The following is a 14,515-nucleotide window of genomic DNA, read 5'->3' on the forward strand; positions in this document are numbered from 1 at the left end:
TTATTTTTCTGGCCTTTCAATTGAATGGGATTACGAATAAAACGACGATGAAAATGAAAATTTTTCGAAATTTTAATTTTTTACCTTCTAATTAGATGGGATTACGAATAAGACAGCAATCAAAATGAAAATTAGTCGAAATTTTTCACTCTTAAGTCTCACGTTTTTCTTTTCATTTGACATGGTTCTTGTATTACGCGTTGTTACATTCCTCTTTCCACCTCTATTTTTCTATTATAATAATAAAGTTATATATTAATGAGAAGTGAGGTGTCTTTATCTTAAAAACATGTAGCATATATTAGGGCTATGCACCTCGGTTGACAATATCATGATAATCATATTTCAGTAGTGGGTTCATGATAAGTACTTCGGCTTGTGGTTTCCCCTCCACCAGCCTTGGATTTTGGTGTACCAGTACAACAAATAATTCCGTTGATCTTCTCTCTGAACTTATGGTTCAGCAGGGCATACACAAATGCTCTAACGAAGGGCTAATGCTCGAAACGTCAGCTTTTTTATTCGTTACGGTGGCCAACTTACGATTTCAACTTAGCTGATATAACCAAATTACCTTGTTACCCCCACCGACGCAGCACCAAAGTTTCTTTAGAAATGAGTTGACTGCTGAATTGGTTCTTGTATTGCGCGTTGTTACATTCCTCTTTCCACCTCTTTTTTTCTATAATAATAAAGTTATAATAATGCGAAGTGAGATGTCTTTATCTTAACAACATGTAGCATATAGTAGGGCTTGTGTGCTTCGTTTACAATGTCACAAGAATCATATTTCTGTAGTGCGTTCATGATCAGTACTTCGGCTTCTGGTTTCCCCTACACCAGCGTTGGATTTTGGTTTACCAGTACAACAAATCATTCCCTCGATCTTCTCTCTGAACTGATGATTCAGCAAGGCATACACGAATGGGTTGACTGCTGAATTGAATAACACCATTAAATCAACAACTGCAATATGTTCAAAGCTGATGTTGAGAGTTGTAAGGGTCCTTAAGACGTATTCAACTGATTCTGCTCCCCACGAAACTGCAAAGATGAAACTGACTGTTACAGCCATCAAGGTGACACGTTTCCGAACCTTCATGACACCCTGCGAATTAAGAGGAGGAAGAGTGTCCCAGTCAGCTCAGCGAACGTAAAGAAGTACGATGTTGAATTTCCACGAGACAAACGACTCTTCTCCGCTGCAAGTATTTGCAGTGGTGGATCTATGGGAGGGGCCCAGGTAAAAAAAATAAACGCAGAAGGAAGAGAAGCTGGCAGATACGTACACACGAAAAAACCGCCGCCCTCCCCTATTTGAGGGTATGAATCTGCTATTGATATGTACCCCGCTATTTTACCAAAAACCGTTTTTAACGATATTAACTTAGAGGACATCTTTTTAGATAAAGGTTCAATTGTCATTCAGAAAGAATCCACAAGACAGCAGAATTATTTCCCCAAGACTTCCTGAGTTTAACTTCTTGCCCTTATTAAACACTAACTTGTTGCTGATAGTTTATTCCTTTGTTTTCATTGCGTTTAAACCACAATGTGCCCACGACAATAGAGTAAAGGACAACCATTATTCCCACCGCAACGATAACCAAGACCAACCACGCCAAACAATAAGTCGCGGACATCCACTGCTCGGGCCAACTCTGAACACAATTTTTGCTGCTTTTCTCCTTGTCGAAGGTCCTAGCCAAAAACAGTGGTATGTTGAAAGTAACTGAGAACACCCATGAGCCAAGAACTATCATCTGAAAAAGAGTGAAAAGAGTGGTGCATTAATTTTTCGACCCGTTTTTTCCACAATGCCTAACGTAAATTTAGAGTTGTCCTGGGCATTCTACCAAGTGATTGGCAGTAAGATGGATTGGTGGCTAAATCGCTGGATGACTGCCTCTTTTCAGACTAATGGCCACATTTTGAATAGGTTTGGAGGATTTTTTGGACATTTTAAGGGTTGATGCTTAGACTTACCCTCAGCTTGCGCCGTGAAAGATTCTTATCCCTGGTAAGGGGGTATAATACACTGTAATATCTTTCAAAGGCAATTGCAACCAAAGTGACCAGTGAGGAAACTCCTGGAACCCAGGCCATATTTCCCCCTGTTAAGAGCTTGCAGAGAACCACACCTGCCAATCCGTCTGGGTGACTCATGTTGAAGCTGACAATAATCTTTGGTGAGATGAACGTTGCGAATAGGATATCGGATATGGCCAGATTTAAAAGTAAATAATTGATGGGATGTCTGTATTTGGAGATGAAATATCAAAATTATCATCATGAATGATCAAAAGTAAAACTTAGTTACACGCGAACAAGGAAGAAACAAATGAGTGAAGAATATCAATTCATGATGTCCACAATGTTCGCTTAATAAGAAATATTATATATACAAGGCTAAAAAGTTAAAAAAAGGTTAAAACCAAACGTTCTCGGCTGTTTTCCATCATCAGGGTTGAAGGTGTTGACCATCTGTAAATACATATATATCTTATGTGATTCCCGATGGGAAAAGTTTGGAGACATAAGAAATAACTTGTTTGTTCAAACTGGGACGGAATTGTTGGATCGATAACCGTCTTTACATACATATATATCTAATGTGATTCCCGATGGGAAAGGTTTGGAGACATAAGAAATACCTTGTTTGTTCAAACTGGGGCGGAATTGTTGGATCAATTCCGCCCCAGTTTGAACAAACAAGTTATTTCTTATGTCTCCAAACTTTTCCCATCGGGAATCACATTAGATATATATGTATGTAAAGACGGTCATCACTTTCAACCCTGATGATAGCAAACAGCCGAAAACGTTTGGTTTTAACCTTTTTTAACTTTTTAGCCTTGTATATAGAATGATTATCAATTCAATTCATACTTTGTGCGAAGATGTCTTTTTATGATTATACAAACAAGTGTATTGCCCACGACGTCCACACCAACTAGTATCAATAGTGCGGCCGTTATTGGAACACTAGACGAGTCAGGCATGATCGGATACAGCTGATCGCCAAAACTGAAAATCAAAGAAAAAAAAAGCATTTTATCGGACTGAGGGCTACAATTCTCAAAAATGGCTTACACGCTTGAATTCTGTAAGCGTCGTATTTAAAGAAAAATCGTGATTTGTGTATATATACTTTTTCAGTTTCCAAGGTAGGACATTCCGACTGCCGCATTCTATAAAATTCTAATTAAAGAAATCAACAGTGGTTTAGCGTGGTCTGGACTCTTATCGACAACGATATTTGTCACCACAGTGGTCAAAATATTGTGAAATCACGAGGCGCATCTGAGTGAGTCCGCAACAAATTTGACAATAACGACGTGCTCTTATCGACAACGGAATATTGGCTAATCAGATTGCGACATTACTGCTAACTGTGGTAACATATTATATATATTTTGTCTTCCAAAGAAAACTTCAAATTTTCTCAAAAGGCTCTGTAAAAAAGCCTGCAATCTGATTGGTTCTGAATGCGGTCTGTATTTCCTATCTCTGCCCATGGGCACGATAACCCTTTCGTGAGACGACGAGAACATTCCTAACTTCGTTGCCAATTTTCGTTTTGCCGGCTGAGCAATTACTGTATTTTTAAGCAAAGAAATTTAAGTAAATCAAGTCCATAAATAACTTATCAATCTTCTCTTTTCCTCCCCCTCTCTCTCTCTCTCTTGACCTTTCAAATCACTTTGGCTGCCAACGAAATATTGATTCCGAAATGAGTTTGTGGTAGCAAATGTGTCTTTAAATGGATGACGCGCAGCCTAAAAAACCTTTTGTTATTAATTTTAATCCTTCACAAAAAGTAACTGAATAAGTTAAATCGTAAAGTATTTGTTTACAATGGAAGCTTCATTCATTTAATATCTGAATTCTCTCCAACAACGCTTTCGTTGTAAAATTTAAGCGACGAGCGCAGTTTTCAGGTCTGCTACAAATACACTTTCGGCAGGTCTTCGCAAGTCCGTTCAATCTAGAAATCTGTAGGGTAAATTGCATAGCGGAAACCGAGGGAATTTAATGAAAAAGAAAAAAAAAAACACACTAAATCCTCTTGGGTGTAGTGGAAGTGTCTTTTTTTACTAGAGCTTTTTCGTTAAAGAAAGACCAGATTTACACACGCCATTGCAGGAAACAAACGAGAAAACTCTCACAACTTCAAAAAATACGTTTGAATTTACTTACAGTTAGTTTCCTTGCCAATTACTGACAGAGATAAATCTTCGCGCATGAATCGTCGATGGAATTGAAAAATACTTTCCGTAAAATCATTGACTGTTGGTCATGACAATCATTGGACTTAAGTTTGTTTGCCAAACCAGTAACGTTGTACTTCGCTTCTTTTTCTTACGTGCTCTCTAACTGACAGGTGACAAGTTCGTTTGGAAGTCTTTTAAATCACCTTTGTTATTACGCAAATAAAAACGTTTTGGTGAAACCCTTCTCTTTAATTTGCATAACCTCTATTTTAACTGCCAGTTACTCGCTCAAAATTTGTTCATCTTACCAAGGATCTTGCCGATATTACAGCCTTTAATCCTGCGGGTTCTGTTGGCCAAGCAGTTCGTTAAGTTTTCGAAAAAAACAAAAATTTTATTCACCAGCCTAGGTCGGTCCGTATTGGGAAAAACTGTGCCCTCTGTCTTGAGTACCACATTGGTACACTTTTTCTCAATATGGACCTCCCGGCTGGTGAAAAACTGAGGTAATTTCTATGGTTTCGCGACCCTGGGTTTCTCGAACACGTAGAGAAGTACATCATTTCTTTTGTCTTCTATCTGAAATTGAGTCAGTTTGCTAGACATAACGTCTCGTAGTCACGTTCGACGCACTAAAAACTACTATAAAACGAATACAAGAATTGTAAAAACGTGTAAAATGGTATATAAAAGTCACTTGTAAAAATGTAGCGGAATTCCAAATCGATTTCGATCAATTACGATCCTCATCAGTAGTACTCCGCCATGTTTAAAATACTCATGTGGGCCTCGGCCCACAAAATTTCATCACAATCTATCTGAAATGTCTGTTTAACAATGCATGCACAAACGGATTGGCAGCAGAGTTAAACAAAACCCTTATGAAAGAAACGGAAACTAAGACAGGGCCAATGTTGTATGGTGTGAATTTCCAAAAGACGTAGATAACTGACATGAGTCCATAGCAAATCCCAAAAATGACAGTGACAATCATGACCATCAAAGTTACTTGTTTCCTCACTCGGTTAACACCGTGAGTAAATATCATCTATATTAATGACAATATGCTGAACAAAAAGAAGAATCAGTATGAATGAAAATACTTTAATCAATAAGTATTTCCAAAAATTTGTACAGTGGTCTTGAAATTGAACTGACCAAAGAACAAACAAATTTAAACAAACGAAATTATTACAAACTAAGTGCAGCAGAGTTAAACAAAACCCTTCTGAAAGAAACGGAAACTAAGACAGGGCCAATGTTGTATGATGTGAATTTCCAAAAGACGTAGATAACTGACATGAGTTCATAGCAAATCCCGAAAATGACAGTGACAATCATGACCATCAAAGTTACTTGTTTCCTCACTCGGTTAACACCGTGAGTAAATATCATCTATATTAATGACAATATGCTGAACAGAAAGAAGAATCAGTATGAATGAAAATACTTTAATCAATAAGTATTTCCAAAAATTTGTACAGTGGTCTTGAAATTGAACTGACCAAAGAACAAACAAATTTAAACAAACGAAATTATTACAAACTAAGTGTTCTTAGTTTTAATCTGGTTTAACAAGGAGTCTCTCGCCAAAATGGATTATTTCCGAGCTCAACAAAACTCGCACTTTCTGCCATCTTGCTGACGGCAAAGTTTACATCGAGCACATATAAGATATTGTTTTTTTCCCCTTCATTTCACGTGCTTGACTATGCTTCCTGTTTATATTAACGAAGGACAAATTTATTTTTCGGAGAAGTTTGTGAGTGTTTTTTTCTTTCATTTTTCCTTTAAGTAACTGAAATGGGCTTAATTCTGCAGTGCCATTCGGCCCCGTCCACGCGCGCCACTTTACACTTTTCTAATTTCTCTACTTATAGGAATTAATTTAAGACAAAGACTGCCTGAGCCGTTCGTAATCTACTCTCAAATTTACTAATTGTAGATCACAAACGCCTTATTCTTTTTCCTTTGTTTATCGTTTATTTTCAAGCAGTGCTATAGGTGGTTTGCAACCAATCTCTAGAGACACAGGTAACAATGGTGAAAGGAATAAATTCTGGAAGAAGCGCATGAGATGTCTCCTGTTTACGTCCACCAACATGGCGACGATGACGTAACGTGCAAACCACCTGGAGCAGGAAATAGCCACAAAGACGTTACGAAGTGAACAGGAAAATGGAACTAATGATTAAACACGTACAATGTACGAACTAAACAGACCCAAAGGAGATTTGGAGCATGAGTATGAACGATTGGACGACTTAAATTACTTGAAAATATAACGCGATTAAAAGCAAAGAAAGGTAAAAAGTGCATGTTTTAATTACAACACAGGAAACATGCTGTTTGTTGCTCTTGTTAAGTGTCGTTAATATTACTTGCTCCACTCGCATTGTGATCACTGTAATCTTAATTGAGGTGGAAATACATTACTATCACAAATAATAAACAGCGAAAGTATTGAAAGGTCGCCATAAATGAAACAAGTTAAAGGCTAGTCAAACAATACAACTTTGCTCTACAAAAGGAATAATGATCGTAGTCTCACAGATGTGCACCAGTAAAGAGCAATGTCAAACACTACCCAAAACTGATCGTTAAAAGTGAACAACGCTCGAAACATCTTTCCAGCTCTGTTTGCTGTTTGCGAATGAAATAATTTCAATTTCCTAAAGAATTTTCGCTGGTGAATAAACTTGCGGTATATTGCGGACATCGCATGCCTCGGAGAGTACTGTGTTCAACAGGCTCCCTGTCGACTATCTTCCCTATCGTAATACATTGATTTTGATCTCATACATCTGCGGCTAAGGTTCTGTCGATGGTTTATTCCAATCATAAAGTAATAGGGAGACTTGGAGAGCTCGAAAGGCTACGCATAATTTACCTCACAGTCTTACCGTTTCGATCGCGGCTTTGGTACAATTTTCGGAGCTTTTCTCGCTGCGTGGTTGGCTTTGCCTTCTACGGGCATTGAATTGGTTTGAAAAAAAGTGAAATTGAGCGAGTAAATTGTGCCAATGTTTACCACTCAAAGGGAATGTAGTCACGGAATATTAATAAGCTGTAGTCATTTTCTTTTTCGTTGTAAAAGATATTTACAACTAAAACTTAATTTTTTTTTCTTTTCAAGAAATGGCAAAGATGACACCTTAGAATGAGCTTTATTTTTGCTATGGCATAAGAGTCGAAAGATGATGCAAAAACTGACGTAAATGTTTGAAATGATCATGAGAACGAAATTGCGTCTGAGAGAAATTGACTTGTAACCGCTATATCTTATTTAGAAGATTTTCTCTACGAAAACGAATTATATATTTCGGATAAAAATTATTCACCAGATTATTTTATCTCACTTTAAATCGATCTAGATTAAACGTTTTCCCCTTTAATCCCAGCTCCAAATCTGGACTTTCAAGTTTGTCAGTCTTTCAAGAAAGTCGACGACGACAGCTTTCAATTTCCACTACTCTTACCGATCATTGAAATGAAGCCAAAGATCGGTCCAAAACCGAAACTACAGCGAAACCAAGAGGCGCACACCCAATCTGACTCGATCATGGGTTCGACGCTGTTTGTTGATATCATTCCTTCGCAACATGAATTGGCAAAATTCATGGCAAGCTCTCTCAAGTTCTGCATACGTGGCTCAAACAAAACATGCGCCAAGACATTCTCGTCCTTATTACATCCATTTTGAAATCACTGGTGGTCCCTGTAATCTGATTGGCTCTAATTGGTGCGATTTATTCCCAAATCGCACCATTTTCTGCTCTAAATCGCATCATTTTACGCTTGAGTTTTTGACACATGATGTCAAAGTCTTTCTGTTTTGCATACAAAATAAGATGTAAACGCGTTTCCAGTTCCACTTTTTATTTAAAAACCGGCTCAGTACTGCATCAGTAAAAATATTTAAATTGACCAAGTCCTGTATTTGGGCGATTTCAAAATGGATGTAATAAAGTGGTAATTGAACCTCGTGTCGTGCAATTTTGGTCTGAAATCATACTTGTGATTTCAAATTGAACTCGAGCTGCGCGCTCGTTCGATTTTGAAATCACGTGTATGATTTGAGCCCAAATTGCAGTCCACTCAGTTTAATTACCAATATTTATGACATCCATTTGAAATCACTGGTGGTCCCTGTAATCTGATTGGCTCTAATTGGTGCGATTTATTCCCAAATCGCACCATTTTTTGCTCTAAATTGCATCATTTTACACTTGACTGAGTTTCTGACACATGACGTCAAAGTCTCTCTGTTTTGCATACAAAATAAGATGTAAAAACGTTTCCGGTTCCGCTTTTCGTTGAAAAACCGGCTCAGTACTGCATCAGTAAAATATTTGAATTGACCAAGTCCTGTATTTGGGCGATTTCAAAATGGATGTAATAAAGTGGTAATTGAACCTCGTGTCGTGCAATTTTGGTCTGAATTCATACTTCTAATTTCAAATCAAACTCCCGCTGCAAGCTCGTTCGATTTTGAAATCACGCATATGATTTCAGCCCAAATTGCACTCCACTCAGTTCAATTACCACTAAATGTCGCTTGAACTCAACAATTGACATGGCCGTGGGGCACACTTCAGTTTTCAGTTGAGTTTGATTAAAGTGATGTAATGCTATTTTCTTTCGAGATTCTCAACACTTCTGGCGACTCTCGACCGATGAAAACGCAAGAATTACCAGTTATCGTAAGAGATGTAATTTATTACAGTTCAATATGTGCTTCATATTCTCAAAAAAAAAAAAAAAAAAAAACACGGAAGATGTAATGTATAAATATACCTCCGTCTTAGTTTGTAAAGTCGGCCTTGGGTGTTCAAGTTACTGTATGTTTTAGTGAAAGATTAAATATTCAAGCCCGAACGCTATGAAGCGGCTATACAGGACACTGAAATTCTAAGTGATGTCAAAAACCATCGAAATAATATTGTTCAAAGGATCTTGGAAAGAACTACCCTAGGAAAAGGAAGATAGATGAACTTTATATTCTCCTGACCCTATCCCGCCAAAGACGCGAACTCTATGACTTCCTCGACCTTGCTTAGTGAGCAATCGGAGCAGCACATCATTTCTTTTGTCTTCTCTCTGAACTGTCTGTTTAACAATGCATACACAAACGGATTGACAGCAGAGTTCAACAAAACCATTATGAAAGAAACGGAGACTAAGACAGGGCCAATGTTGTGCGATGTGAATTTCCTTGAGACGTAGATAACTGACATGAGTCCATAGCAGATCCCAAAAATGACAGTGATAATTATGACCATTAAAGTTACACGTTTCCGCACCCTGATAACACCCTGAAAGAAAAGAAATTTTAATTAAACTTTCGGTATAATTTATCTGAACAGTAATGAGTTAACCATCTCGATGATGATTAGAAGAACACAAAAAATTTAGAAAACTACTTAAAATACTTTCTTCAGGGAGTAGTTGCATTAACTGCATTTCTTAGGCTAGACTACGCTACAATTTTTAGAGACCTTAGAGACTTAGGCAAAAATTAATCAAGACCAAAGAAAGGATATCACAAGTTGTAATGAGCCAATAGAAAATATCTGGAAAGTCATTTCTTTACTCTCACCCGCTGTTCATGAGAAAGATGAATACTGTGGCGCTTAAACCATAACGTTCTTACAACATTGAAGTATAACTCAACCATGAAAATCAGAGGAACGACAACCACGAACAACCAGGCCATACTGTAAGCCTTTGGCATCCACTCCTGTGGCCAATTCCATATGCAGAACTGCTTTTTGTTGTCGAAGGTTGTAATGAGAAACATGGGAATATTGAATGCTACTGAGAAGATCAAAGAAACCAGGACGATCACCTTAAAAACAGTTCAACATATTTGAGCACGATTCTGGGCTCAGATGTTCGAAGGCGGATTAGCGTTAACCCAGGGTTAAATTTTAATTCGAATTTCTTACTTCCTATGTTCAAAGACTCTTTGGGACGATTTCCTCTACCCTTTTAAGAGCATACAGTCATCAAATTGTAGACAAAAAGAATCATACTGAATTTTTCTTTAAAAGCATATAGATCTGAAACCAGATTTCACACTAACCCTGGGTTATCTTGACCCAGCTTTGAATAACCCGGCCCAGATCATTTCGTGAGGAGGAACGACTAATAAAATGCAATCAACCATTTTATACCATATAACAATGAATAAATACATTCAATTCCGTTTTGATAATTGATTTTAAGCCAGTACATACTATTTATAGACCATCCAAGTCCGGACACCGATAAGATTCTTCGCCTAGGTGGCGATTACACACAATTAAACCACATTTATTGAAACGTTTGCAATATCCTTTACCTTTACACAACTTTAAATTAAGCTTCGTTAAATTCCCTCTGTTATTAAAGAGATACATCACTGCGATATATCGTTCAACAGTAATTGCGACCAGACTGAAAATCGAGGAAATCGCTCCAATCCACGCAACATTGCCGCCTGTCACAAATTTGCATAGGCCTGTAGCAGTCATACTTTTTGGGTAGAAGGAAGTTAGTCTGAGAAGAACTGAGGGGACGATAAACATGGCGAATAGTATGTCTGCGATTGCCAAGTTCACGAGTAGATGATTTACGATATTCCTGTACAAATGATAACGCAAAAGTTAATAGCATCAACGGTACCCTTTGTAATTCTGCGAACGTTTAGATTCTAATATTTCCGTTCGCACGGAAATTAACGTAGATATCTATCTATGGGTAGCAGTTAACTGTTTCTCTTGTCGGCTATATCAAAAAACTGATGCCTTACCCTTAGAAAGTCATTGTTCATCGCTTGCAATATTATCACATGTCATATATAGCTAACATCATAAATTGGTAATCATAACAACCTCACGTCTCGGTTTCTCCTTATGATCCAGCACACAACAGAGTTTCCCGTGATGTCTACGATAATGAGTATGAAGAGTACTGTGCTTATGGCAATGTTAGCTGATTCACTCATGCCTGCAGGATACCTGGTTAAAAATAAAAGTTAACTAAAAAGACATTTAGCCATAAATATGCCAAAAGTATAAAAAAATATCATAAGCGTATGCTAAATGCGTAACATCAAAACGAAAAAACATCCCCACACAGTCCTGCTGCAATTTCAGCTAACCAAAAGTATTTTTGTAACTCCATGAAATGAAACTGAAATTTTATGGAAAGAAGTTTAAGATAGTTTCACTAGTAACGCGGTGACTGAATTGTTATCACACCCATAATCAGATGTTATGATGTCTTCTTGCATGGAGATGCACAGTAAAACGTTGTATTACTTTATTTCCTAGAAGGCGCTATATGGACAGCGAATGAACAAATGAAATACCTCATAATCGTTAGCGATGATTTTCCCCGTAGAAGGAGAAATACATTGCGAATAACAAAAAGATGGACTGCGGTTCACTCGGCTTTTAGAGGGTTTAAGATGGAGTTGTTCCAGTTAATGTAGATATGTGAACAATGTGGATAAAACTCAGACAATTATATTGCCAGGCACGTATGCACTAGACCGAACAACAATTCGGAACATGGGTATTACCTAATTAAAATCCATGGCAACATACTATGATGTGACAATGAAAAGTTAAACACAGCTTCTTTTTAACACACAGGTAAGGTGTCGATTTTAGACGAGCACGCTTCACTAAATAGCAGAACGTTTGTCTCGACAGCGAACTCACCGTAGAGTTTATAAACCATCAGCCAACCTTGAGGACTTATATTCATTATGAAGATCCAACAGAAATAAAGGAAAATATTTCCAGAGGCTAATATTTAATAGCTTGAAAGACAAACAGCAAACGTTCAGTTTGCATTATTGCTCGCCACGTGGGTAAACAAGGATGCCAATCTCACTCAATTTTACAATGCAGCTTTTCTATTTCACCTGGCAAGGAATTAATAATTTAAATATCCTTAGCACAGGCTTTTGTAATCTTTTTCGGCTAAAGCAAAGAGATTCTTCAGCTTCTGCGAATAAACGACGTATTCACTCGGATGTAGATTTCGATTTATATTTAGAAAGAGGTTGCAATACCTTGCATCAGGGGAGTACATGTAGAAACATTTAAGGTAAACGGTCGTCCTGTTTCTTCAGTAGAAGCAAGGTTATATGCAAATTAACTGAATAAACTCATTGAATCGTGTCTCCGCCTCAGGGTTAGCTGAAGGTTTCTAGCAATTAATTTCCATAATCAGGTATCATAACACATTAGTAAAAACTAAAATACGATCCAACACTGCTGGTTATGCGTGATGCAGGCCTTTTCTTTGCTTTTCTTTTTCTATTAGTAACTCATTGCCCTGTCAAATGATTAAGTTATTCTGGTTTTAGTAGAAAGCATGCACAAGCAAATTATTATTGATATATAAAAACCTTTCTCCGAAGCTTTTCTTTTGGCTTCCCATGTTAGGACAGGTGTTTCAATTCATAAATACTGCAACTGACTCGTTCCTCCGCGGGGTTCAATATTCTTCTTCTTGACATTTTCTGTTTTTTTAATCATTTCAAACAAAAATTTTTTTCAAAAGCGCATGCTGTCGATTTTTTTCCTTTTCTAGATGGCAAGAAAAGTCCAGATCTTCATTACTTACCTCCATTAATTTCCTTCGCAGGTAAATCAGTGGTTATCCAGAGTTGTGAAAGCAGTATAATTGATATATTTTTGTTTCAAAATGACACATAAACTGAACCTAATTGTATTGGTGGTGTGCTATAAAAATGTTAAGTCACAGACCCAAATTGTACCTTGTGGCGATCATGCCGAATACGATAGATGATTCTGTTAGTATAAATATGATGAACGAATATGCAGCAAAGTGGTATCCTCAAGTTGACAATGATAGAAATCTTTTTTTTCTCTTTGCTTTCTTCCCGTTTTTTTCTTAATTGATTTCACTCCTGTGTCCTGTCTTCTCTCTCAACCCTGAATTGAAATCTCAAGGTTGTTAAAACTATTTCACTTTTTTATTGCTTCTCCTTCTTCTTTACTCTCATTTTAGGAAGGAAACGCAATCAAACGAAATAAACCTCAATTTTTCCTCATTAGCTTTGTTGCCAGGAATGTTAGCAAGACTTCTTGACCATATACTGACGAGGAGAAACTTGTCAGTGAAGAAGAGACTTGTTGCTAAATTTTGTTGAAGTATACGTTACTTGACAGAAACAACTGCCGAAAGATTATTCAACGAACACTTTTGTCTTAGTGAGTTCACAAATTACCTGACAGTTCTCAACAAGTTTCAGCATCCATAATAATAATAATAATAATAATAATAATAATAATAATAATTTAATATTTATATTGCGCAAATTAACATGTGGATGTGATCAAATGCGCATCACAACACTGTTCGGGGGACTTTGGCCAGACTGCATCAGCAGTTTACAAACAATCGAAAGAAACCTATTTGAAGATGCCCCCTCCCCCCAATTTCCAGTAAACAGACCAGACCACATCACAGTAATCTCGTGAGTGGGTTTTTGAACGTCCCCTGCCTAACCAAATTATCTAATTAATAGATGCAGGAGACGGGACCTACGGTTTATTCGTCCTTATCCGAGAAGACTAGAATCTCTATACATTTCTTATTAAAGAAAGGTAGCGCATTCTTCTCACTTATTTTAAGACCTAGAGTGCGGGTCCGGCCGGGGCTCGAACCATCGACCTCGACCTCCCGCACAACAGTCCAGCGCTCTAACCAACTGAGCTAACCGGGAGGCGGCTGCTAACAGGGAGGCGGTTCATATGTATAGCGCTTACACCTGCAAAGGAAAACTTACCCGCGTAGATAACGTGTTATTTTCTTTACAATATACTACATTGGACTTCGACACTGGGGCCCTTTATATAAGTATAGTTTAGTGCATTTATGAGGAAAACAACATTGCAGCCTGTAAGCTGAATTATGTTGAATTTACAATTGCTATAATAAATATAAAATCTACTTCTAAAAGAAGAATGTAAATATATATATATATATGAATAAAACGATGGAACATGGAGCAAACTTCTAGCTGTTCCAGCTTTAATGTGGCGACGTTTCGGCCTTCGGCCTTCTTCAGATGAAAAGTATTTACATTAAAACTAAGAACTAAAAACTAAAAATCCTAGCAGGTTTACAGAATGACCTGAATTTATACTAAACGTAAGAAATATAAATAGTATTGCGTAATGCATTCCAGACCTGAATAATAGGATATAATAATGAGTAAAAGGCAAGAATGTGCAAGGGGCGAAATAACCACGATTGGTTGCGAAGAACTCAGTTAC

At 37.4% G+C, this 14,515-nt stretch overlaps 2 protein-coding genes across 5 annotated transcripts; both read right to left on the reverse strand.

Annotated features, from left to right (window-relative positions):
- Positions 1 to 54: 54 nt before the first annotated feature.
- LOC148721460 (QRFP-like peptide receptor) lies at positions 55 to 7,220 on the reverse strand. 2 transcript variants are annotated; one of them, XM_088736428.1, is made up of 5 exons: positions 7,118 to 7,220; positions 2,890 to 3,027; positions 1,987 to 2,257; positions 1,596 to 1,763; positions 55 to 1,108 (listed from the first exon to the last, which is right to left on the reverse strand). In XM_088736428.1, exons 1-5 carry the CDS (start codon positions 7,189 to 7,191, stop codon positions 785 to 787), a joined length of 975 nt encoding a protein of 324 aa, XP_088592554.1. In that variant the 5' UTR covers positions 7,192 to 7,220; the 3' UTR covers positions 55 to 784. The 2 variants fall into 2 exon arrangements, with proteins under 2 accessions (XP_088592554.1, XP_088592553.1); XM_088736427.1 differs by having other exon boundaries at positions 1,506 to 1,763; positions 7,118 to 7,218.
- Positions 7,221 to 8,912: 1,692 nt separating this feature from the next.
- Positions 8,913 to 12,558, reverse strand: LOC148721461 (allatostatin-A receptor-like). Of its 3 annotated transcripts, none has more exons than XM_088736431.1 (5): positions 11,924 to 12,558; positions 11,090 to 11,215; positions 10,558 to 10,838; positions 9,814 to 10,031; positions 8,913 to 9,529 (listed from the first exon to the last, which is right to left on the reverse strand). In XM_088736431.1, the coding sequence occupies exons 2-5, from the start codon at positions 11,200 to 11,202 to the stop codon at positions 9,227 to 9,229; spliced, it is 915 nt and encodes a 304-aa protein (XP_088592557.1). In that variant the 5' UTR covers positions 11,203 to 11,215; positions 11,924 to 12,558; the 3' UTR covers positions 8,913 to 9,226. The 3 variants fall into 3 exon arrangements, with proteins under 3 accessions (XP_088592557.1, XP_088592556.1, XP_088592555.1); XM_088736430.1 differs by lacking the exon at positions 11,924 to 12,558 and adding an exon at positions 11,569 to 11,897 and having other exon boundaries at positions 9,814 to 10,028; XM_088736429.1 differs by lacking the exon at positions 11,924 to 12,558 and adding an exon at positions 11,569 to 11,896.
- Positions 12,559 to 14,515: the final 1,957 nt, after the last annotated feature.

The sequence above is a fragment of the Stylophora pistillata genome, chromosome 10, assembly GCF_964205215.1.
Source record: "Stylophora pistillata chromosome 10, jaStyPist1.2, whole genome shotgun sequence".
Taxonomy (NCBI): Eukaryota; Metazoa; Cnidaria; class Anthozoa; order Scleractinia; family Pocilloporidae; genus Stylophora; species Stylophora pistillata.